This window comes from Ambystoma mexicanum, chromosome 3p (assembly GCF_040938575.1).
Source record: "Ambystoma mexicanum isolate Mex_15411 chromosome 3p, UKY_AmexF1_1, whole genome shotgun sequence".
In the NCBI taxonomy this organism is placed as follows: Eukaryota; Metazoa; Chordata; class Amphibia; order Caudata; family Ambystomatidae; genus Ambystoma; species Ambystoma mexicanum.
In genome coordinates, this window is record NC_090925.1 from 349,470,487 (window position 1) to 349,495,702 (window position 25,216).

The window sequence follows — 25,216 nt, forward strand, 5'->3', positions numbered from 1 at the left end:
GGGTAACTTTATGGACAAGCCAGACCAATCAAGGTATCTTGGCGGCGGTCAAGACTAGGTCTCTAGACGGGTGAGGGTGACTGAAGGACCTCAATGAGCACACAGAGCAAAGGACCCTTACAAATCACTCCCAGTCAGGTGTAGATATATTAAAAATACATTTATTTCAAGGCATTTGAGTTTCAACACACAAATCAAATCACAGTAATACTATTAAGCCAAAACAATCCTATCTAAATACACATATACAGGACCAATAAGGTCTAAAGGGTTAATGCACAGAATGGGTCCAAAATCTAAAAGGGGAAGGAAACAGGCAGTGCAAATAGGCTCTAGTCCCCTCTGTGCATCCAAGAGGCAATCCAATCCCTAACAAGAGTGGAGCCTAATGCTCAAATGTACATGCAATGCAAGTGCACGCAGTAGTTCAAATGGGCAAAACGGGGTCTCTTGAAGGGTCTGTAGCAACTCAGGAAGGTGGGTGAGGTGATGAAGAATAGATTCCCACTATTTGAGGAGGTCTCCACTTGAGGGCAGAGTCGATACCAAGAGTTGGGAATAGTTCGCTAGTTTGCACTGTTAGGCAGAATTATATGTAGTACCCTTTAGGAACACCACACACAATTAAGACTACAAGTGACAAATTCACCTTGGGTACAAGCCTGTACTACACAGTAAAAGCTGCCAGATTTATCTCAAGAGCAAGTGAGCAGTATCAATAGTTACACAAAGGACAGCAATTACTATGATTCAAACAAACACTGACTCAAGGTTTCTGAGTAAAAGAATATACATTTATTTACACATCAGTTGTATAACATTTCACTAAAGTAAAGCAGTTTAAAAATCACACTCTTAATACACCACACCACTCCCAATAGGTTCCAGACAAGTTAAGCTCACAAAATGAAGTGGGAGCAAAATCGCACTCCAGAAATTTAAAAGGGAGAGAAAGACAAAGGTAGGCAGAAATTGACCAGCACCAACAGGTAAGTAAGCAGGGCAATCTAGAAAGAGGAACTACAGTGATGGAATCAAATCAAAAAGGTTTAGGGCCAAAGTCAATAGAACAAAAGTCTTTTGCTCAAGATCACACAGTTCAGGGTAGTTCGCGGTTAAATCTTTGCCAAGAGTTCCGGACGAAGTTGGTTGGCAGAAAAGGTAGGTTAAAGAGTAGAGAAGGACAAGCCTTGGAGAAAGATTTCACACACTTTCACCGCGGCTGAACGAAACGAACAACCGGATTTGAACAGTACCTTTCAATGGAGAAGCTGTAGCTGAGGCAGAAGTTCCCGGTAGTTCCTGTAGGTTCACGGTTCCTGAAGCGACTGTCGGACTGACATGAAGTAGGAAGACTGGAGGCTCCTGCACTACCCAGGGAAGAAACCAGCAGCAGAGCAAAGCAGAGCAAAGCAACAAATAAAAGGTGCGCTCCTTAAAACCCAAGCAGGGTCTGACCTTCCTGGCTATCCTGCCCACTGTAGCTCTGTACAGCAAATTCGACCAGAGGAGGGAGTCCTGGTTTGCAGTTTGGGCGAACTGGTTGGTCCCACCAGCTCAGGGCTAGAAGATTCCTGGAGGATCTTCTCTGTCGTTGGAGTTCGAGGATTCGGACCTGTAGCAGCGCTTCACCGGGCGGTTCAGTCGTGGTAGGGGTCCTCTTCCGTCAGCTCCTCATCGGTTCTTTCGTTCCAGTGGCGACTCTGCCTTTCCAGACCCAGAGACCTGCTTTTTATGCAGTTTTCCCCCATTCACACAGCCTGGCTGTCAATCACACAGCAGTGTGGCTGTCCTGGCAAGGACAGTAACCACAGCCAATCATTTCAGAGGGCGACATGGGTCTCCAAGGAGCCCTTGTGCAGAGAGTCTTAAACCCCTCCCTCACATCCTGTCCCCCCCAGACATACAGGCACCTAAGGAGGGCTTCTGCGTAGAAGCCTGCGAAAAGAGGGTGAACAAAGGAATCAAACCTGGTTTGACGCGCAGGGTAAAACACGAGAAAGACTTTTACAAAAAGAAATGATGAATAAACCCAGCCAGAACCGTAATAAAACATATAAGTAGGAGGCTACCAAGATAGCCTAAAACAATACCAAGGTTATTTAAGATAACCGCAGTAGGAAAAATAGGGTAGTTGCCACTGCTACCAGCCAAGACTTGATGAAAAGGGAACGAAACAATGCTCCAAGAGAAACAGACAAAAAGGGATAAGTATTAACCCTTTCCAGTACTCCATGTAAGATGGTTTGTACTGGGTGTGTGGTTTTACAGAGGCTAATAAAGTTAATGGTTATAGACAAAAGACTCCCAGACTCTGCGCCATATGGCAAACTTGCTTTAATGTGAAAATTCAGTGTCAAACTAACGCCCTTTCACTGATTGAATATTCAGTGTCAAACTAATGCCCTTTTACTGATTACACGTGTTTCGGCTCGGCTGAGCCTTTTTCAAATCACGGCAGCATTGTTCTATATGAAGTTTCTGCGTGATGAGCACAAGAACCTAATTAGACTTATTGTCTATAATCAAGTAATTTTATGATGGTTCGGGCTTTTTATACCGTCACACTCCAGTGACCTACGACACGGAACCTAATCTTTTTGTGCACTACCGATTTGGATTTGGAGAAGCTAATTAGGGATTGAAAGGAGTCGCCTGGCGGATCAACTTTAAGAAAAACAGCTCAATCACTTCAGACAGTAACAAAGTTAATGGCAACTTTATATGTTCTGGGAGACAGTAGTCAGTCCCAGGAAATGGAGTCTGAGTTGGGAAGTCTAAAAGACAACCTTTGTCATTGCACTGAAGGTGCTGTGTAACACACAGTAAAAAGATGATGCCTGTGGAGTATGTGAGGCTCCACAGTCTATGAACACAAACATGTTAAACACACACAGCAAACCACATGTAAGAGTGGAAAAAAGGCTCACACTCTTTCCAGGTGAAAAAAATAAATACTAGAAATCCAGCAAAGCTGCTGAGGGACTCAGTAGGTAAGGGAAATTAACCATTCTGGAGAATTCTCCCTAACACGCACTAGCAGTGGAAAGGAGAGGGGCCCTCAGGGACCACTCGTGGATTAAAATGAATGAAGGCGCTAGGGGCCACCAGCTAGGGTTGTGAGCCCTGGTGCACTCCGGACCAAACTTCGGCAGTCAAGTCCACTTCGGTTGCAGGTTGAAGTCGCCAATTTGGCGGTTCTGCGGCTTTCAGCGACGAAGATACATCGATGATTCCCAAACGGGACAGTGGTGATTTCTCCGCTCCTGGTGGATGGATCAGGCCAGTTTCACTGCAGCAGGCTTCAGGGGCAAGAAGGGCACAAATGCAGCGCACCTGAAAAGATCGTCGACACAGTAACCACATATACTCCGGTTCGGGTGCACTCCTCTCACTTCAGATCTGGGAATGCCAAGTGTATGAAATTCGGAGTCAGGATGGCGTGAACACAGAGATAGCGATTTACCAAGTTTCGAGGGCCTCCTCGAAACGGTGGCAGTATCAGGGCAAAGAGTCTGCGTAAGCTGGTCAGCCCACTGGTTGGCCCAGGGACACCTCAGAGAAAGGCTTACTTGCAGGGTTTGATGAAGGTTCGCAGACCTTCTAGGACGACCAGATGCCAAGGGGTAACACGGGACGACAGCGGGCTCAGGGTTCCAAACTTTCCATCAGGTCACCAGCGGTTCCTTGACTCGGCTTCTTAGCTTCTGGATACTTGGATCCTATCCTTTGTTCAGGGAGAACTCCAGAGATCGACATGGTATGGGTGTTTGGCGGCTTCTCTTACCCAGAATCTCCTTCACGCCAAAATGAAGAGGACCTAATGGGAAATCTGCTCACATACAGGCATACCATACGTGGACCAATCACGGACCACACATTCACAGCACTCCAGACTCTCTGGCACCCAGGATGTATATTGGGGACAGACATCCCAGCCCACATTCTGGAGGCACACACACAAGGCATGCAGAAGCCCACGAAAGCTTGGTGTTTCTTGTGAGAATGCATGCCCAAATAAGGACTTACCCGGGTCGGCTAGACCTGGGTAAGGCGAAGGGGCAAGATGGCCAAAGGACAGGACAAAGAACCTTGTGGCATGGCCATTTTGGAGCCAGGCCACCTATTCGGGCCAAACGCGGTAATCGCAGTTTACCTGGCAGAAAAGGGTTAAAAATACATGAAAGGATAAGCTGCCACCAGCCCTGTCTGTGACACATCTGCACATCTCCTAAAAAATCCTTTGAGAGTATCTAGGGCCTTTTGGAAATGACTAAGAGACCCTAGTGTACTGTACTGGAAGGTACAAATCAAAGGGGGGTCTGGGAGTCTCTCTACCAGCACGAACACATCCCATTGACCTGTTCTTGGGTAAATGGCCCTTGGGAGAGTCTCAACCAAGTCTTTAGCTCACTGTCCCTTTCACAGAGGAGAAATATCCCTAGATATCAGTCTTTGTCCTGCCCAGGGGCAGTCCAGCACCGAAATGCTAGGCAATTCTTCTCTGAACAAGAGTACCAACAGCAACCCCATACACATGTTTCATCCTTGTTGGAGATCATCAGTGAGGTGGAGCTGTGCCTCTCTGAGAACAGTGAGCAAGGGGACCATGTCTGGATTCCCCTGGTAACTTAGGGTGAGACCCAAAGTTACTTAATATGCAAATCAAAGCAGCATCTGGGAGTCTCTCTACCAGCACCAACACAGCCCATTGACCTGTTCTTGGGTGAATGGCCCCCGGGAGAGTCTCAACCAAGTCTTTAACTCACTGTCCCTTTCACAGAGGAGAAATATCCCTGCATATCAGTCTTTGTCCTGCCCAGGGGGAGTCCAGCACCGAAATGCTCGGCAATTCTTCTCTGAACAAGAGTACCAACAGCAACCCCATACACGTTTTTCAGCCTTGTTGGGCATCATCATTGAGGTGGAGCTGTGCCTCTCTGAGAACAGTGAGCAAGGGGTCCACATCTGGATTGCCCTGGTAATTTAGGATGAGTCCCAAAGTTACTTAATATGCAAATCAAAGGGGGGTATGGGAGTCTACCAGCACGAACACAGCCCATTGACCTGTTCTTGGGTGAATGGCCCCTGGGAGAGTCTCAACCAAGTCTTTAGCTCACTGTCCCTTTCACAGAGGAGAAATATCCCTGCATATCAGTCTTTGTCCTGCCTAGGGGCAGTCCAGCACTGAAATGCTAGGCAAGTCTTCTCTGAACAAGAGTACCAACAGCAACCCCAAACACGTGTTTCAGCCTTCTTGGGCATCATCAGTGAGGTGGAGCTGTGCCTCTCTGAGAACAGTGAGCAAGGAGTCAATGTCCCCTTGAGATTATTTAGGGCCTTTTGGAAATGACTAGGGGACCCAAGTGTACTGTACTGGAAGGTACATTGTATACTTGTTACATGTTGAAGAAAAGTTGCAACATTGGAAAGGACTAAGGGAAACAAAGTCTCCCAGTACTGACTGTCTTAAGGGCCTGTCAGTTTCCCCATTAAAAGTGAGCGAAAAGCCCAAAGGAGTGGAGCAGAAGGCTGGGCTCCCCTGCAGCAAAAGGTTGGGGGGTTCACAACTGGAGGGAAAATTACACATAAAATGGAAATCTTTCCTAACACTCGCCCTTCCCAGACCAAGGACGGGGAATTCAGCTACCCCTGGATGAGCCTCATGTTCAGGTCGGTTAAACATTCTGGACAACCCATCAGCATTGCTATGTTGGACACTTGGCCTATGCTCAATAGTGAAGTCAAAGCCTTGCAGACTTATGGAGCAACTTTGGATTCTCTTCCTTCATGTTCATTAGCTACTTTAATGGCTTATGGTCAGTTTGCACGGTGTAGTGGGTCCCATAGAGGCAGGGCCCCAGCTTCCTCTAGAGCCCCAAACATGCTTTTTAAGGTCCTGTTGAAACTTTCAACTAGACCATTGGTTTGTGGGTGATATGTAGATGAAAACCTATAGGTGACACCACATTCCTTCCACATGGCCTGCATATACTTTGACATAAAGTTGCTGCCCCTATCAGGCACAACTTCCTTAGGGAAGCCAACCGTAAGACCATTCCTCCTGCAGCTGGCACATGAAGTGCCCCTTGCAGGTCACCTTGGTATCAAGAGAAACAAGCAAAGGTTGTCCATGCATTTCTACTGGCCCAAGGTGGGGGTGCAAGTAGAAAGTCACTGCAGGAGTTGTGCCACCTGCCAGTTATCTGTTAAGAGTGGCTCAACAATCCAAGCTCCACTGGTACCACTGCCAGTTGTGGGGGTACCATTTGAGAGGGTAGGGATCAACATTGTTGGTCCCCTTGACCTCCAAACATCCTCAGGCAATAGGTTTATCCTGGTGCTGGTCAACCATGCCACCAGGAATCCTGAAGCTATCCCATTGAAGACTGTGACTGCCAAGTCAGTTGCAAAAGCTTTACTTGGCATAGTTGAAACAGATGCATCAGATTCAGCCATTGAAGCAGTCTTTAAAGAGATGTTTGAAGATCAATGTGAGCACCTCATTTCTTACATGTCAAAGACTTTAACCCTTGCTGAGAGAAACGATACTGTCCTGGAAAAAGAGGTTTTAGCCATCAAGAAAGCATGCACAGAATGGCAGCATTTCTTGATTGGCTTACAACATACAGTCACCATTAGGACAGATCACCGGAATCTGAGAGTTCTTCAACAAAAGGAGTGCTAAAATAGCCGGCAGGCAAGATGGCCTTATTTTTTTCCCCGGTATGATCTATTGTTCACATATTAACCAGGACTAGAGAACCAGATGGCGGATGCCTTGTCATGCTCTGTCACCTTAACAGGCGAAGTTACTACTCTAGAACTTTTGTTTCCTAATGCCACCTTTCTATTTTCCATTACTGGATTTTTTCAGAAGGTTTGTGCCGCTATCTCTATGCAGGATCCTGAAACTGAAACAGTAATTAAGAAGAATGGTCTGGTTCAAGACAGAGGTATGTTTTTTCTTGATGATCGACTTTACATCCCCACCTATGCATTGTGGAGACAAGTTCTGAGCATGTGCATTGACGCCAAATCAGCAGGAGATAGGGGAGTAAAGGTCACTCTGGAGAACATTCACTGTCATTTTTGGTGGCCTACAGTACATAAAGATGTACAGGATTATGTGGCTTCATGCGTGATTTGTCAGCAAACTAAGACACCTCGTTCAGCTCCACAGGGCAAACTGACTCAGGCAGTACTACTATCATAACCGTGGCAGCACATTAGCACAGATTTTATCGTGGAATTGCCTCGTTCCAGAAACCTGACCACTATAATGGTCACAATTGATTTTTATACTAACTTGGCTCATTTCAAAGCTTTACAGCAGATTCCCTCAGCACAGAGGATTGCGAAATTGTTCCTCTCTACCATCTACCGTCTGCATGCACTTCCGGAAACAATCCTCTCTGACCGAGGACCACAGTATATATCTCGATTTTGAAAACTGTTGTATGAGAAATTGGGAATACATTGTGCCCTCACTTTGTATTTTCTTTTTGTATTTATTGTTTATTTATAAAGTGCATATAAACAGGCAAGTGTTTCAAGGTGCTCAAGGAGGGTGGGAACATGGGGAAAAAACTACAGTCGCTCAGAGCCCTTGAATTTCTGAAGCGATAACGGTCTGCACAGGCAGATTAAGTGAATATGTACATTTAACAGTTAAGATACAACAAATAGACATGACAGCGATTCTGCTGTTTTTTCAAGTGCACATTAAGGGGTGAGACGAGGGAGGACAGAACGATCTACAGGCAGAGCTGTAGTGCAAGTGCAGGCAGGACAAGCGAGGGACAGGGGACTAAGTGCACCCAGTCGGTCGAGGCTGACGAAGTGCGGAGAGAGAAGCTCTCAGGATTTATTGTAGGTGCAGTGAGTGGGTGGGGTGCAGGGCCGGCCCTGAGTCAAGTGCAGAAGGACTGGCAGGGGTGTCTGGGAGTTGTGAGACTCTGGGGTGCACCAGGTGGCCAGTCAGTGAGCTGTATGGAAAGGAGGGAGAGAGGGAAGAGCAGAAGCTAGGTTAGCATGGGGAGAAAGAAGGAAGAGGAGAAGAGGAAGGTCTTGAGGAGTTTCCAGAACTTAAGAATATCAGGCTCAAGACGGAGGGTGGCAGGGAGGCTGTTCCAGTGGGAGGCGCCTGCTGAGGAAAGGCATCGCCCTCCAAATCTCTGTTTGGAGAACCTGCTCACTCAGAAGGATGAAGGTAGATGAGCGGCGGGCTCTTGAGGGACAGTATTTAGGAAGGCAACATTGAAGATAAGTAGGTCCCAGGCCCCAGAAAGGTCATCATCCTCAGTCTAATGGTCAGACGGAAAGGTTGAATCAATCACTGGAACAATATCTGAGATGTTTTCCTTCAGCTTCCTATGACAATTGGGCAAATCTATTACCATTTGCCGAATTTGCATACAAAAATGCTCTGCACTCTTCCATAAGAATGAGTCCCTTCCATTGCACATATGGGTTTCATTCTGCATGTCTTCCTGTTAGGGACATCCCCCCTACAAATTCTCCTTCATTTAACAAACATGTGGTAAATATCAAGAAGGGGCAGGATATTGCTTTGAAGGCTCTACTGGAGACTCGCTCCTACAGTAAAACCATAGCAGAAAAGCATCGGCTTCATTCTCCTGATTGGGATGTTGGGGATTTGCTATGGCTGTCCTCAAGGTTTCTTCCAGGACACTTAGGGCGCTCTAAACTGGCTCCTCAGTATTTTGGACCATTTCAGAAAAAGTGGGACCAGTGGCTTACAAATTGAAGCTACCTCCGTCCTGGTCTCGCATACATTCTGTGTTTCATGTTTCTCAGTTAAAGATCCATCGCCCAGATACATTTATTAACGAAGACTGTCCACATACCTCCTCCGGTTAACACTGATACAGGACCAGAGTATGAGGTCAAGGATATTTGTGACTCCAGATACTACAGAGGCAAATTACAGTACTTACTGGATTGGAAGGGTTATATGCCAGCTGATCGCACCTGTGAGTCGCCGACAGGGGTTCACGCCCCCCGATTAGTGCGCAGATTTCATCATCTGCACCCTTGGAAATCAGAGCCGGGACGCTTCAAAGGGGGCATACTGTTAGGGATTGCAGGTTTACATGGTCCCTTTGACAGCAATGGCATAGAAGACCAGTTTATGGTTTATTGACCTTCCCAAGCTGGCGGCATGTTGTTCCCAAATACAACAATTCAAACAACTGTCTAGTCCTGCCACTAGAGGGCTCCAGAGCAGTAGCATTGGTAGGCTCATAAGCATTCAGCTACATGCAGCCAACGCGTTGCTACGTGCTTCTTTTCCGAGCTATTACGCTAGGTTTTCCATTTAGCTGGGTAAGCCTATCTATGGTTATTGAATCTTGCTACTGTGTTATCTGAGCGTTCCGCTCACTATTTTCTTGCTACTTATCTGAGCTTTGCTCAATGTCTAATTTCTGTCTCTTTCCTGTCTTGCATTCTACAGTTCTGGCTTCCGCGTCTTCTCTCGCGGCTCGCCTTTTACATCCCTGAGCTGCAGCCGCTCGCGTTATTCAGCCCTTCTCACTCACGCGGTTGCTTATAGCATTCTCTGTGTATTCCTGACAGCTTCCTTTCGCCATCCGAATCACAGGTTGTGTTTCCTCTTACTGGAGCCTTTTCAAAATCAGCCTGAGTGAATTAATTTTCTCGGCTGGTATTCCAGGATTACCTTTCCTCGCACAAGGTCATCCTTTTCCAGCCTGTTTATACGTGGAACTGTTTCCTGAACACTCCAGGGCTGTATTAACAGCTACCATCTATCAAGTCCTTATACTGCTACCGGAAGATATTCATCCAAGGTTTTTCCCCCAACAGGGTTTTCCTCAAGGGCTTAGCCCCAAGGGCACCTCCTGTGTTCCAAATTTATTAAGAGAACTGGAGAGGCTTTTAAGGGCTTTGTCTTTTTTCAGGTAAGGTCCACAGACAAGAATTCCATGACAAGGAAGACATGCCACAGTCATCAAAGAACAGGCAAGTGCAATTCCGTTTAGCTGCATGAACTTTGGGAAATAAGTTGCTGCATTTAATGAGCAGTGGGAAGGGTGCTAGGTCTAACAATGATATGATATGATATGATATGATATGATATGATATGATATGATTGGTTATTTATAACGTGCTTAGTACACAATGATTTGTAAGCACGGTCACAGGGATCAAACCTTGTTTGTCCATGTCGTCTTGCTTCCAAGGCGAGCAAGTTTCCCCTGAGCTATCCTCCCAAGAAAGAGCCAGGGTGAAAGGTTGGAGGCCTGGGGGACACCACATGTGTAGAGAGAGTTGGTGGAGAGAAAGGACCCAAGTTGGACCTGGGAGGGTCGGTCCAGGAGGAAGGAGGTCAACCACTCCAGGGCCAGATCCATGATGCCCAGATTCTCACGGAGTTCATTGACCAGGATGGCATGATTGACCATGTCAAAAGCAGAGGAAAGGTCAAGGAGGATCAGGACAGAAGGGAAATTGGAATCAAGATCAGAGAGCAGATCTTCATGGGTGTTCAGGAGAGCATTTTCCTGTCCAGCTTTTCCAGGAGTTTAACCAGGAAAGGACTGATAGAGATTGGGCAATAAATTGCCAGACAGGTAGGATCAGCAGGAGGATTTTTGTGGAGGGGGTGCACAAGGGAGTGCATGAGGAGAAAGGGGAAAGATCCAGTGGCGAAAGAGTGATTGCAGAAATCGACCAAGGCAGGAGAGAGGGTGTCAGTGTGGTCCTTGAGCAGGGGAGGAGCAGGGGAGCACCTGTTTGGACAACATTTTCATAGATAGGACTTGTTTAGATACATCATCAGGCATTGTCGGAGAGTAGGAGGAGGAGCTACACCAAAACAAATGGGCGGGAAAGCCTTCTCTGTGTTTTATACCCCATGAGCTAGCTCGGGAATGATGATGAGGCATAGACATTAGCAGCCTCATATTCGTAGATGCAGCAAATGGCATGGAATTGAATCCAGTGTTTCACCTGCATGACGGCCACCATTACTCCTCTTTTCCAGCGCAAGGTGTAAAAAGGCATGGGGACCTCCTGGATTGCCGTACCTTTTGACCAGCCCAGCCGCGAAATAACTGCCCTATAACTGAGTGAAATTCAGCATTAGCCACAGATATTAACCTGATATGTTTCATGTTTTATTTGATTACATTAACAGCTATACCCTCACTCTGTAGCCTCTATGGAGACATTGTATTTGTCATTTTATGTAGTGCAAACCTAGCTAAGAAGCAAGAGATCAATTATAGCTCATGAAGGTAACACATGTAAGGAAGGGGGTTACAATGCGTGGGATGGGTTGTTTCAGTCTTGGGGGTGGAATGTGGCACCGCATCGCGAAGAGTCTAGGTGACACTTAGACATTGACTGGAGAGTACGGTCTTGAGTTCCTATCTAAAAAGAAAGGGCCTTGTTTGATTCAGATCCCCCCGGGATGGTGTTCCAGTGGGCAGTGGCATAGCACTGTATTGCAGGAAGTTGGCATGCATGCTTTTGGGCGCAGTTATGTTTCCCTCATAACCAATCAGTGCCAGTTTGGGGTGTGCAATATAGTAGTCATGCATTCATTAGTCGATGTATTTGGGTAATGTACCATACAATGATTATGTAACCAAAAAGTAATATATGCATTACAAAAGGTTATGAAATTTCATGAACCATTCATAACATAACGAGAAGGAAGTGTCCATGGGCTGTGGATCACTCGCGTCCCCTGCACACTCATCTTATTGCCAGTGGCAATCGATTGTTCAAAATGTTTCTCTAATACTCTTGCGGATCTGTTTCAGTACTCCATTTCTGGTCTGAACTGCTTACACAGCAAAGAGGAATAATTTAGAGTTGACTTAGAGTAACTGGCTAATTAGCCATCAACTGGGGTTATCTCAATCTGCACTTTGGTAATAGTCATTTACACGCTTTCTTAATCTGTAGAGGTAATAATTATGCAGTCACTTGGTTATTGATTTCAGTAGAAAAATACAATTTATTAATACATGCCAGTCTATATTCAGCAATATTACCAATTGTTGATCATCATATAGTGTCATGTCTTCAATCACAAAATATATGCATTTTAGGTACAGTAGAGGCCTAACTACTGTTCCAAATAGCTCAACGCGTTTCGGGAAGTAATTTTCCCTTCTTCAGGAGCAAAATATTCTATGTTAATAACTTTCAAACTTCATGTTTTCATAATCTGAGTTCTTCCGGACAATCTGTTTACCTCTAGAGAGAAAATCACAGAGAATACTTTTAGTCTATTGTTCTCCAATTGCAATGTGCATGAATACTTTGTCATTTTTACATTTTTTACAAATCAAATGTGTCTCTACCTCTCATTGGTGCCCCTTCAGTGTATCTCCGGCTGGAGTAGTCAGTAATCAGGGTGGGTGATTTGGTCCCGGGTAGAGGCTGGAGCTGAAGAGTTCTATAGGAAAGGATATGGGTCCATAATTCTGCTTATTAAAGTTTTACAAAATGTCTTCAAGGCTGAGTAATTCTCAGTTATTTCTATTAGAGTCTTGTATAGGTAAAAAAGTAAGTCACTCACCCCTTCCTGCGAGTGAGGTCAGGGTATGCAGTGGTCAGTCCATTACCCAAAATGGTGGGGAAGGTGAGCTTGCCAGAGCAGGCGTTACCTGTAGGCAAAAAGCGAAGTTGGGTCAACCCTTATCTTGTCCACACAATGTGGAAGTTAAATCAAAGGAAATCCTCTAACCTTATATATTTTGTTAGGCTTCTTACCTCTCAGTTGCAGGTAAGTGTTCCTGGAAGGAGTCCGCGAATGCAAAGGAGTGCGGACATCCCGTTGTTATTACCTAGACGCGGCGTCGGTACACGTCAGCGCGATGACGTCGGATGTAAACATCCGACGTCATCACGCCGCGCGTGCGTCATCACTCCAAATCTCAGCTAGGGGTATAGGGCTGGAAACTGGGTATACAATTTCATACAATCACTGTCAGGGCCATCTTGGATGATGGTATGAATCAGTCAGGTATGGAATACCTTACATGGAAAGATGCTCTTGACTTTTGAGTGCAGTGATAGTATGTTTAGGATATTGAGGAGTATATCGAATGGGGCACTACTGTACCTAAAATACATATATTTTGTGATTGAAGACATGACACTATATGATGATCAACAAGTAATATTGCTGAATATAGACTGGCATGTATTAATACATTGTATTTTTCTACTGAAATCAATAACCAAGTGACTGCATGATTATTACCTCTACAGATTAAGAAAGCGTGTAAATGACTATTACCAAAGTGCAGATTGACATAACCCCAGTTGATGGCTAATTAGCCAGTTACTCTAAGTCAACTCTAAGTTATTCCTCTTTTCTGTGTAAGCAGTTCAGACCAGAAATGGAGTACTGAAACGGATCCTCAAGAGTATTAGAGAAACATTTTGAACAATTGATTGCCACTGGCAATAACCTGAGTGTGCAGGGGACGCGAGTGATCCACAGCCCGTGGACACTTCCTTTTCCTTGTTTTGTACCATTGCCTAGTGTCAAGGCAGTGTTTTTTTCCTCTGCACCTCACTAAATATCTACTAACCCTGTAGAAACGTTTGTTAAAACTTGGTGTGCATAATGGGGCTCATCACGACTTTGGCGGTAACCCTTAAATCCGGCGGTCGCGCTATTACCGCCGGATTTAAGGGTCTGCCAAATCAGGACTTCGGCGGATTTCGCCCCAGCTCGTGGCTGGGTGGAAATCCACCAAAAATTTGCGCTATTACCGCCGGCGGGAAATCTGCCGGCGGTAAGAGCGTGAATTTTCCCCATTGAGCCCAATGGGGAGTGGGGCATTCCCAAATGAGCTCAATGGGGAATGGGGAATTACCTTACCGCCGGGGAGTTCGGCGGTAGGGCTAATACCACCAGCGGTAATACCGCCGGCGTTACCACCAAAGTCGTGATCAGGCCCACAGTGTTCCCATTCTTTGTGCAATTCATAACATAACACAACAATTTACAAAAGAAATTGGGCCTCATTACGACCCTGGCGTTAACCAATGGCGCTATTAGCGCCATAGTTAACGTCTATAACTTACCGAATCCGCCATGGTGAAATGGGGAATTACCACCCCATTCCAAGTTTGGCGGGGCGGTAATTCCCCATTTACCATTGGCCCTTCCCCATTCCCATTTTTGCCGCATAGGGATCAATGGGAATGGGGAAGGTGGTAATTACGGTACCGCAAATTGTGGTACCGTAATTACCTTCAAGGTCCCTTTGCGGGTCCCTAACTTAACGGCTGGTACAGACCAGCCGTTAAGGTCGGGAGCCGCAAAGGGACCTCGTATTAATGGTCGTAATGAGGCCCATTGGCATAAAAATCGACAACAAAGCAATAATAGGTACAGAATAAAAACACTAAAACTGCTCATATATTCTTGAAAACAAGCTATTATGTAACATGTTATGTTATGTTATTGGGCATTTGTATGATTCCAAAGTGCTGTGGGTTTAACAACCTCATCGTAGTCCAGGTCAGTGGAGAGAGTAGTGTGGTAAATAGTGCATAGGTGCACTCGGTATGTGTGCAGCCAGGGAGATTAGAGTGGTGAGTAGCTGCATTCAAGTGCTAGCTGTGGTGCAGTGGTTGTGTGAGATCAGTAGATTGTGTGCAGCAAGGCCAATTGGACCTGGATATCTGCATTCTGGTTGCAGTGGAGTTTGTGAATGGGATTATATGTGCAGCTAGGCTGATTTTGGTGGGGTATAGCGTTCTAAAGGACTGTTTGGGTGATCAAGGAGGTGTATAAGTATGTGTGCAGCTAGGCTGAATTAATAGAGGGATAAAGCTGCATCTTATTGTTTGATGGCACAGATTAGAGAGTTAGCATATTGGTGTGTTTGAGAGTCTGTGGGGATTCAAGGGGGACCCTGTTCCTGATGCGCTGCCAGTGCCTGTTGAGGGGATGGTATCTCCCTTTGGGTTTCGAGGCTATTAGGATAAGGTCCTTCTTGTGTCTTATTGGGTCTGCAATTGCTTATTGGCATTGTCTTTTGGACGATGACAACCAGATTGAACCTGTGTTGCTCCCTCTCTTCTTCCAAGGTGAGCAGTTTGCCCCTGAGCTATCCTCCCAAATCAAGATATAAGTGCTAGTAGGCCCTTGGTATGTAGTTCTGCTCAAATGATGTTGGGGTCTTCCTGGCGTGATACTTACCCACTCCAGACCTAGACCAGCACCTCCCCCACCCCGTGATAACCGTTCTCGTGTTGTATTTCCTTTGGCCTTGACTCTCATTTTGGTTTATTCCAGTGTGCGAGTACAGCATGAAGTCACTAGAGAAGAACATGGAAACAATTGTCCTTCCAGACCAAGAGGGTACCCAAGATCGCATATTCTTTTCTTTCGGATACACGCTCTCTGGGTGAGTATGTCAATCCAAGTGCTGAAAGGCGCTCAGCACCAACATAAGACAGGAACCTTCCAGTTTCTATGGCTAGAAATGGGAAACAACTATTCTGGGATTGCACGGGGAGGGTGTGGTGACGGACCAGGGCTATGGGTGGGGTCATGGCAGACAAGTGAGAGGCCTGTAAAAAGTGCAAAAACACAAAACCAACGCAACAGAGATGACTTGAAATACAGAAATGTGCAGAAGTGAGTAACCAGCCTAACAATACGGTTGAGCAAAAAAAGCACGCTTTTTGCTTTATTTTCTGCATCCTCAATGGAAGCCTACAATGCCCAGCAAACAGATTAATGTAAAACGAAAAAATGTACATATGGAACTTGAAAGAAACATGCTGCAAGAAAAAAAAAGACTCATTTTAGCTATGGTGTCATCCAGCATGCGCCTTTAGTCAACCCTCCCATTATTGCACCAGTTGCATCTATGAAGATGCAATGCATGCTCCCGGTCATGCACTGATGCTGCGCCGGCTCAGTGCACTTTTTATGTGCTTAAGTTAAAAAACAAGCAAAGCAAAAAAGAAAAGGAAGAGCAGAGCTCCTTTGAGTTCAGCAGCAGCATACAAGTGGACTGCATCTTGCTATGAAGGGCCCAGAGGTGCAGGAATATGGAAAGCAAATGATTGGATACAAGACCAAAAGGCCAGAATTTAACTCTCAACTAAATCTAAATAGTGATTTCAGAAAAAGGAAAATAAAAACGAATTGTGTCCTGTATTCCAGTGACAAGTCTGAAAGAAATTAGGCCTACTTTCTATCATTCCTGCCTCTATCATTCCTATGCAGGCTTACTCCTCCTTTGAATGCCTGGTCTATAGGCTTTCTCTCCTGGCCACTGTCTCACAGTGGCTACTATTTACCAGCCACCTGGCCTGATCACCTCCTTCCTCTCCGAGTGGGTGGACCTCTCTTCCTCCCTCCTGGCCTCAACCACTCAACTCCTCCTCCTTGTAAACTTCAACATCCATCTTGATGCTTCCGGTCCTGCACACGGGACTCCTTCATGACCTTTGCGACTCTCTCTCTCTATTCTTCCCTCTGGCCCGACTCACTTTGCAGGGCACACTCTTGATGCTCTGATCTCCTCAGACCTACCCCTCTCTAACCCTTTCACAACTCATCTCTCCTGGAGTGACCACTCTCTCCTCTTCTCTCATCTCTCTCTCTCACTACCCGCCAGGCCAATCCTACCCTCAAACTGCCACCCACCTTCTCATTCATTCGACCCATGAAGCGTGTGTCAGTTGAGGCTTTCGCTGCATCTTTCTCTCCCCCTCCTGGACTTCTGCTTGACTCACACCCTGACACAGCCCTCTCTATGCGCCACTCTGCTATCTCTGATACTCTTGATGTACTTGCCCCTGTCATGAGGAAACGCATGAAACCTAAATTCAAGTGCAACTCCTGGTATGACTCAGACCTTGTCACCCTTAAACTCAAGTGTAGGAAATGGTTGGCATCTTGTACATCCTCTGACAAAATCGCCTGCCGCCTGCTCCAAAGGCAATGCCGACTTTCTGTCCTCACTTAGAAGAGAGCTCACATCCAATTCCGCATCTCTGCGGCATCTAACAACTTGGCCAAACTCTTTAAAATCTGCAAGGAACTGCCCAATCCTGCTGCAGTCTCTACCTCCCCTGTCCCTTCCCAGGCCCTCTGCACACCCCTGGCTTTTCAGTTCATCTCTAAAACCCAGGACATTCTGTCCACCATCTCGGCTTCTCCTGCGCTTTCCCCTCCATTCGCTCCTCTTCCTTTGGCCCCGTTATGGCCACCCCTCTCCCTTCTCTACCTTTCATCTCTTCTCCCCTGATGAGGATTCTAGACAAGTCCGATCTATGAAAACCTCATCTAAGCAGATCCTTCCCTGTTCTTCCAAAACCATCAAGGACCACATTGACACCCTCACTCTAGCCATGGCCGACTTCTCAGCCACTCTTTCTCCTCTGGAACCCCCCATCCCCCCGAAGCACTCTCTTGTGCACCCTCTTCTCAAAAGACCCTCAGCCGACCACTCCCTTCCGGCTAATTATCGTCCAATCTCTATCACTCCTTTCCTGGGAAAACTCCTGGAAAAGCTGGCCATCTCCCAGGTTAATCTTCACACTGAATCTGTTAGTTGTCTCCATGACCATCAGTCTGGCTTCAGAGCAGCCAGAAGCATGGAAACTGCTCTCCTGAACATCTGTGAAGACCTGCTCTCTAACCTTTGTTCTAACCTCCCTTCTGTCCCCATCCTACTTGATCTCTCTTCTGCCTTTGACACGGTCAACCATGCCATCCTGCTCAACCGGATCCATGATAATCTGGGTATCATTGATCAGGCTCTGGCATGGCTGACTTCTTTCCTTTATGACCGACCCTCCCAGGTCCAACTTGGGCCCTTCCTCTCCTCTATCTCTCTCCACCTGTGGTGTTCCCCAGGGGTCTAAGCTTTCTCTCTGGTTGTTCAACCAATACCTGGCACCTCTTGCCCACCGCATCGCTGCTCTCTTCTCCAACTTCCAGTGCCATGCGGATGACACCCAACTCGCCTTCAGGCTCCCCTCTGCCACCTCTTCTCCTTCTCTCATCCCGGACTGTCTGCAATCCAAGAGTGGTGTGCCGCCAATGATCTCTGCCTGAATGCCAGTAAGTCAGAGATCCTCCTCATATGCACACCTGCACCCCTCTTTCCAGCCACTCTCTGGCCCGGCCTCCATTGGCCCTCTTCTTGCTCCCACCTGTGAGGCTAAGAACCTCAGGGTTATCTTCGACTCCATTCTCGCCTCACATTTCTGACATCTCTAAGAAGTCAAACTACCAACTGCACCTCCTCAGAGGTATTCTTCCTTTCCTCCCCCTCACCCAGAAGCCCATGGTCTCCAGAGCTCTGGTTCTCTCTAGGCTTGACTACTGTAACAGCCTCTTTTTAAATCTTCCGGCCTCTACACTCCGTCCTCTGCAAATCATCCAGAACAGAACTGGGAGACTTGTCCTTGGCCTCAAGCCCAGGGATCATATCTCTCCAGCACTGAAATATTTCCATTGGCTCCCAATGGTTGCAAGGATCAAATTCAAGACCCTGTGCATTGTCCACAAGGCCTTCTGGGGCCTGGGACCAAAATATCTCCAGGTTTTATTTTTCAGAAATATCTTCCTTCTCTAGCTCTTCGCTCCTCCACCTCTAACTCCTTGAGGGTCATTTGCTTTTCTAAGCAACGAGTTAGTGGCAAATCTTTCTCTTCAGCCGGTGCCTTCCTCTGGAAACAGCCTCCCTGCCTCTCTTAAACTTGAGGAGAACCATCTCCAGTTCCAGAAGCAGCTCAAGACTTTACTCTTTGCTTCTACCTTCTATCTTCCACTTTCCTGCTGATCTCCTGTCTGATACCGCACTGGTTACTTGGTTACCCTCTGAACCACAGACCCAGGTCCTGCCCTCCCAGCTGCACACCTGCACTGCCTCCTGGCAACCCTACAGTCCCCCTACTTGCACTTATCTAACACTTGTCCGCACTTAACCCCTGCACTGCAACCTGTCTGCCGCACTTATTTTTTCTATGTCTTCATTCTATGTCTCGCACTTCTCCTCCTCCCCTTCCCCTGGTACTTTTACCCTTCCCTCTCCCCTGCACTTGCGCAATCTCAGTGTCACTTGGCCTAATAAGATCATTGTCTTGTCCTCCCTTGTTTCCCTCCCTTGCCTCGTCGTGCCTTGAAACACTTGTGTATAGGCGCGCTATAAATAAAATATCATATCATATCATTACAGGTGACAGATGCACTAAAGTGCAGATCTGTTCAAACAGAGGGCTGCCATAGAGAAGTTGGTGCATTTTGCAGCTTGGATGGAACTATGAACACATCAAACATGAAACTCCATTGGCATAGTAGATTAAATATATATCATCATTTAAGGTTGGGCATTGATGGCATGGTGCAGGAGAAACATGTATATTATGTGATGTAAAATATAAAAGCAGGTCTCATGTAAAGATGCAGAATTTAAAGGCGCTCGTTTCTGGCATCTCCATAACAACTGACTTCAGGCCATGCTAGGTCAACAAAGAAAACATCCCCCATCAGATTCAAAGGAACACTCCTTCACCTCTCAATCTGGTAAACTCTTTGAAGCCCAACAGAGGCAGGAAGCGAACAGAGCTTGTGCTTGTGACACAGCTTTATTGGGGTGAAATGATGACCACTGAGTAAACAAAGATACAGCCCATGGAATTTGAACTCTTTAAAATACTCAAAATTTAATTCAGTTTGTGGTGGAGTTCTGGGATGACTGGCAGTTGACAGGCACCAGAATATGTCACATGATACAGAGACGTAGTTACACCCCTCTGATCAAGGAGATAAGAAAACATGTGCTCAGGTCTGAACAGTGAAAGCATGTTAAGTGATTTGATTACAGACTAAGTCAACAGAAAGCCATAGAGCATGACTACATAAAGGTTTTGGGAACAAAAGGTGTTTAATTAAGTGAAAAAGTATACATGTAATTAAAAGCGTCTTATGGGATTATATGGAGAATCATATTTTGCTCATAAACGGGCGTACCGTGATCTATGCTTAGATGGTTCAGACCATTCCAGAAAGCACAGAAAAAGCCCCATCCTGATAGGAAACCCCTCACAATTCGATCTTGGGAACCAGAGTTATAAGGTAAAATGTGATTGCAGATTCCCAGAAAAGGTTACTGATCAGAGAGTAAGGAATATGATAGCTTATGGAATCAAATACCTGTCTGTAACATCTCATGATCTTAACATAATTTTTCTCCATAGGAATCACAAATATCTGCCATTCTCTCATGTAAGCACTTGCCAACGCCAGAAACAGATCATTGTGACTGGCATGATCAGACACATTTAGAAATATATGGGTTGCGACCCTTATATGTAAATTGGAGAAAAGTGTAATGTAGAAGATTTTTAAATTCATATCTGAGTTGGTCAGAAAGGCAATTTCAGTTGGGTGGAGCAAGAACTCACAGAGATGGGGTCTGCAGACCCGAGAACTAACCACAGGCAAGGGGCTAGGCCTTATTAGGGGGAAGAACAAGAGATGCCCAATCAGGAGTATTGACCAATTAGTTGCCACCTCATAAGTTATATATTTTGCGGTGTGTTTAGGAGATTTTAAAACTAGACGCACATTGGGAAAATGGGACTGACTGGCTGACTGATGGAGACAAGAAGGGACTGATGGAGACAAGAAGGAAGGAAGGTGGAACTTAAATCTGGAGAGAGCCAGGAGAAGGGCTGGGTCCGTCCAGAACAAGAGACAGACAGATGAATTGAGGCTGGGGGCCATCCATAACCAGAGGAGAAGGGCTTTTGCATTGCCATCCATAACCATGTCCCACTGCTTCTAATGTGATGACCTAGGATGTCTGCTGACTTCTCCTGTTCACAAACCCAGAGAGATTCAAGGTGAGAACATTTGTCCAACAGAATAAACCATTGGTGGGGATCTGAGTGACTTAATATCTTCCTCCTAATAATGGGGTGGGCATCCAGAGTAGATACCTAGTGTTTTCTTATTAATTAATAATTTTATTAATTCCCACATAGTCAATGGACACTGGGTCTATCTTGGGGAAATTCTAATTCTTCAATATCTTGCCAAGTGTGAATAACCATATAGTTGTTAAAGTAATTGTGGATCACCTAATACCCTTTTGCCAACCCCAAAATCCCCAAATTAAATGGAGGGGTGCAATTAAAAAAAGAAATTCGGAATTGTTCAACACTTCCTGAACCCTGAATAAAAGCAGAGGAGGTTTCAAATCTTAAACTGAATGTCTAGGTTTGTGCTATGCAGAAAAGTGTCTCCAGGGTTAAGTAAAAGGAAAATAAGTGATTTAAAAGCACCCTCTCTCTAGACAGAGTCGGTAAGGAACTCAAAATTGAAGGGGGGCATTTTCACTGCATAGTGGCGAAGAAAAGGGTTTCATCATCTGTGGAGAAGAGTCTGTTATTAAAAGTTTGCTTTGCTAGATCATTGCTAGAAATGAAATGTGTGCAGGGAGGTCAGAAATAAAGAGTGCTGCACATGATTATTCTTTTGTCCAACAGAAAAGTTCCACATGTATTTTAAGTTTGGCCACCTACAAATGACACAGTCAAATAAAATGGTCCTGTCATGTTCTAAGGTTATCCATAAACTAGGGGTATACTTGTAAGTCACCCAATCATCTGAAATATTCTCTAGACCTGTCTTTCTCTTTACAAGTGACCAGGGGGGACTAGATAGCTGAATGAAAACTGTGCATGTCGTTCTGTTAGAGATTCTGTGATCTTTCGTTACCGAAGGCGAACTGCGTTTTAAAATGGTGTTTTCACCTTGTGTCTAATATACAGTTTTCATACGAAGGAAAGGTTTTGTGCCAAGAAGTATGGTGGCGTGCCTCTTGATAATGATTGTGTATGTAAGGATTTGGTCATTGATTAAAGTAAAATAAATAATACTCTTTCTGCACACCAGCCAGTTTGTTGGCTTGACTATGGCAAAATGGGTGAGGGAGCACTGAAGTGTTCTATGTTTCAAATGCTGAGTTAAGTGTCTAAGTAATTGCTCAATTGGTGTGGCGCTCTTGATTGGGGGGGGGAGTTATATATAAACTCCCTGCATTAATTGTTGCCCCATAAATAGAACCTACATACTTTAACTAGTGTACAATTAATGTTTTTGATTGTGCAATATATTCCTTACATATCTAATAATACAGTACCTGTTCGGAAGATAAAGCTGTACTTTAATTAGTGCTTAGTTAAAGAGCAACTTTACTTTCTGAACGTGCACTGTATTCCATAAATACATTGGTATCCTCACCACTTCTTTGAAACAGCCTCTGCCAAAAGGCGTGCACCAAAAAAGAAAGCGCCTGGCAAAGGAAGCCCCTCTCCGCTAGTCCCAAGAAGAGTAGATCTGCTTTCCGGAAGCTTGCACACATTTAGAGTGTGGCTGCGACATTGGAATCTGTATCAATGGCTTCTGATCTTCTTGAGGACAAGGAAGTTGCGAATCAGGATCTGGAAATCTGTGTGATCCATCAGGCCACGTCCCCCCCTTGATCTAATTTTGCTCCTTCTAGATCAGGGTTGCAACCCTTTGGCTTTCCAGATGTCTTGGACTCCAATTCCCATCAGCCCGGTCCACCTAGTTAATTTGGCAGAATCATGGCACTTGTGATCCAGAACATCTGAAGAGCCACAGGTTTCAGGCCCCTATTCTAGATGTTGGCTGCTGCCTCCCAGAGCGAGAGTAACCCGGAAATACCCTCTACTCTCTCAGTCCACATAATTGTATAATGTTAATTTCTGTCAACGATATCTGATGAAAATAGATTCCGGCAACACCAGCCTACTGCACCTGAGGGGGAGTTGAGAGATTATGGATGGACCTTCCTAGGAGGGCTTCATGTTAGCTCATGTTCCTGCAGCCAGAAGGAAGAAAGGGGGGGACGTTTAGAGCATCTGAAAAGTACAATACTATAGCAGAAAAAGTATAGTAACCTCTGTGCTTTGTGTCTCTGTTTTATCAATGTGTAGGATTCAGGGTCAGGAGGCAAGTTTCTCAGGCTACAATGTACGCTTCATTCAGGATTATGGGATCACACTGTCAATCTCCAAATGTAACATGAAGTTCCGCGGAAATTGGGCAGTACACACCTTTTTCAGCAACACGTGAGTAACCTATAAAGTGAATATAGTCAGAACCTACATGTCTCTGTGAAACTGGGAGATGCTAGAGAGGGGATCTCCCTCCCTTCGCCAACCAATCACACTCTGGGCTCGGTTATGATTTGCATGCAGATTTCCCTGTGTTACAGTGCTAAGTGCTGTTTGGACGGCCAGGGCCCAATTTTAAAGTGCATGCAATAATAGAAAAGTGGTGTAATAACATGAAGCCTGGGTATTGCATGAGCCTGATGAGAACAGTCCTGGAAACTATCAGGTGTGCAAGGCCAGGACTGCGAGGGGATTCTCCTGGCAGAGTCCTGCTTTTGCATGTCAAAAAGCACGAGTTAGAATACGACTCCTGTTAGGTGCCATTCACCTCCACTGCACATGGTTCCCTTTAGAAAAAGACCATTTCCTAGACTGCAGCACTTTTATAATTTGCTGAAACTTTAATTACACTTTTGCAAATTAGAAAATTGGCAGCCTTAAAAGAAATACTGCATTTCTCCCACAGATAGATGATTTTAGTAGCTTTTGCTGCTGAAAAGCACAGCGTCTCCTCCCCAACCCCCACCCCAATCCTTCAACCCACTTAGGAATAGTGTTGCTGAAAATTGGAGGGAAGAATGTTGGCTTTCTTCACTACTTTTATCACGAGATCACAATCGGTCATCAGAAGTTGTGATTCTTTTCTGCTGCAGCACCCGTAGCACAGGGCACTCCCTCACTGCGTCTGTGCTATGGGTGTAGCGTGACACACATGTATAATGAAGGCACATTACTCAAAAAGCCCAATCTTTGTCCTTTGAATGCATTGGATTATAGACCGATTACAAACACAACCTTCCTAGTGAAGATTTTAGATAGGGTAGCTTATAACCAGATTTCCATCTTCTTGGAGCAGAATCATATTTACCATGAATATCAGTCAGGTTTCCGGATGAACCATGGAACCGAGACTGCTCTGCTGGCTCTTAAGTCCCATCTTCTTCATAAGATGGATGGAGGTCATATATCGCTCCTCATGATTCTAGAACTGTCAGCAGCATTTGACCTGGTGGACCATTCCATCTTGTCCAACAGGTTAAAGACTAATGCTAATTTCCCTCAAGCTGCGGTAGATTGGATCACCTCCTTTCTGGAAGGGAGATTTGCTAGTGAGCGCGCTGAAGCAAAACCCACCACACTTATGTCTGGTGTTCCACAGGGAGCATGTGTGTTGCCTTGCTTTTACAACATCACAACTGTTAGGGAGAATTCTCATAAATGGCTAATTTCCCTTACCTAATGAGTCCCTCAGCAGCTTTGCTAGATTTCTAGGATTTTTTTTTTCCACCTGGTAAGAGTGTGAGCCATTTTTCCCCACTTTTATATGTGTTTTGCTGTGTGTGTTTTCACTTTTTGTGTGATCTTGAGCACTGGAGCCTCACCTACTCCATGGCCTCTTTATTTTCATGTGTGTTACACAGCACCTTCAGTGCTGTGACACAGGGTTGTCTTTGAGACTTCCCACCGACTCCATTTTTCTGGGGCTGAATACTGTCCGCAAGAAAAGGGTAAAGTTGCCATTAACTTTACTTTAGTCACTTTAACTACAGACCCAGTACACCCCATTTTACATGGAGTATTGGAAAGGGTTACCTCTTATCCCTTTTTGTCTGTGCCTCTTGGAGCATTGTTTTGCTCCCTTTACATTAAGACTTGGCTGGTGGCAGTGGTAACTACCCTAACTTTCCTACCACGATTATCTTATATGAACGTGGTGATGTTTTAGGCTATTATATTAGCCTCGAACATAAACCCGCTTGACCAAATATATTTTATTTTGGCTCCGGCTGGGTTTATTCACCATTTCTTTTTGTTAAAGTCTTTCTCTCTTTCTCATGTTTTTCTCTGCGCACCAAACCGGGGATGACTCCTTTGTTCGCTGTCTTTTCGCGGGCTTCTGCTCATTAAAGGTACCTGAAAGTCTAGGTAGGCAGGATGTGAGGGAGGGATCTTCGGACCCCTGCCATGGGTTCCCTTAGTAACCCAAGTCGCACTCCTGTTTGATTGGCAAAGGGGACTGTCC

General features: G+C 45.5%; 1 protein-coding gene across 1 annotated transcript in view; it reads left to right on the forward strand.

Annotated features, from left to right (window-relative positions):
• Positions 1 to 25,216, forward strand: part of LOC138580434 (bactericidal permeability-increasing protein-like) — a 708,711-nt gene that overhangs the window by 78,450 nt on the left and 605,045 nt on the right. Inside the window, exons 4-5 of the mRNA XM_069650974.1 lie at positions 15,317 to 15,428; positions 23,014 to 23,148. Of these exons, the coding sequence (XP_069507075.1) occupies positions 15,317 to 15,428; positions 23,014 to 23,148 (247 nt within the window). The remainder of the gene's footprint in view (positions 1 to 15,316; positions 15,429 to 23,013; positions 23,149 to 25,216) is intronic.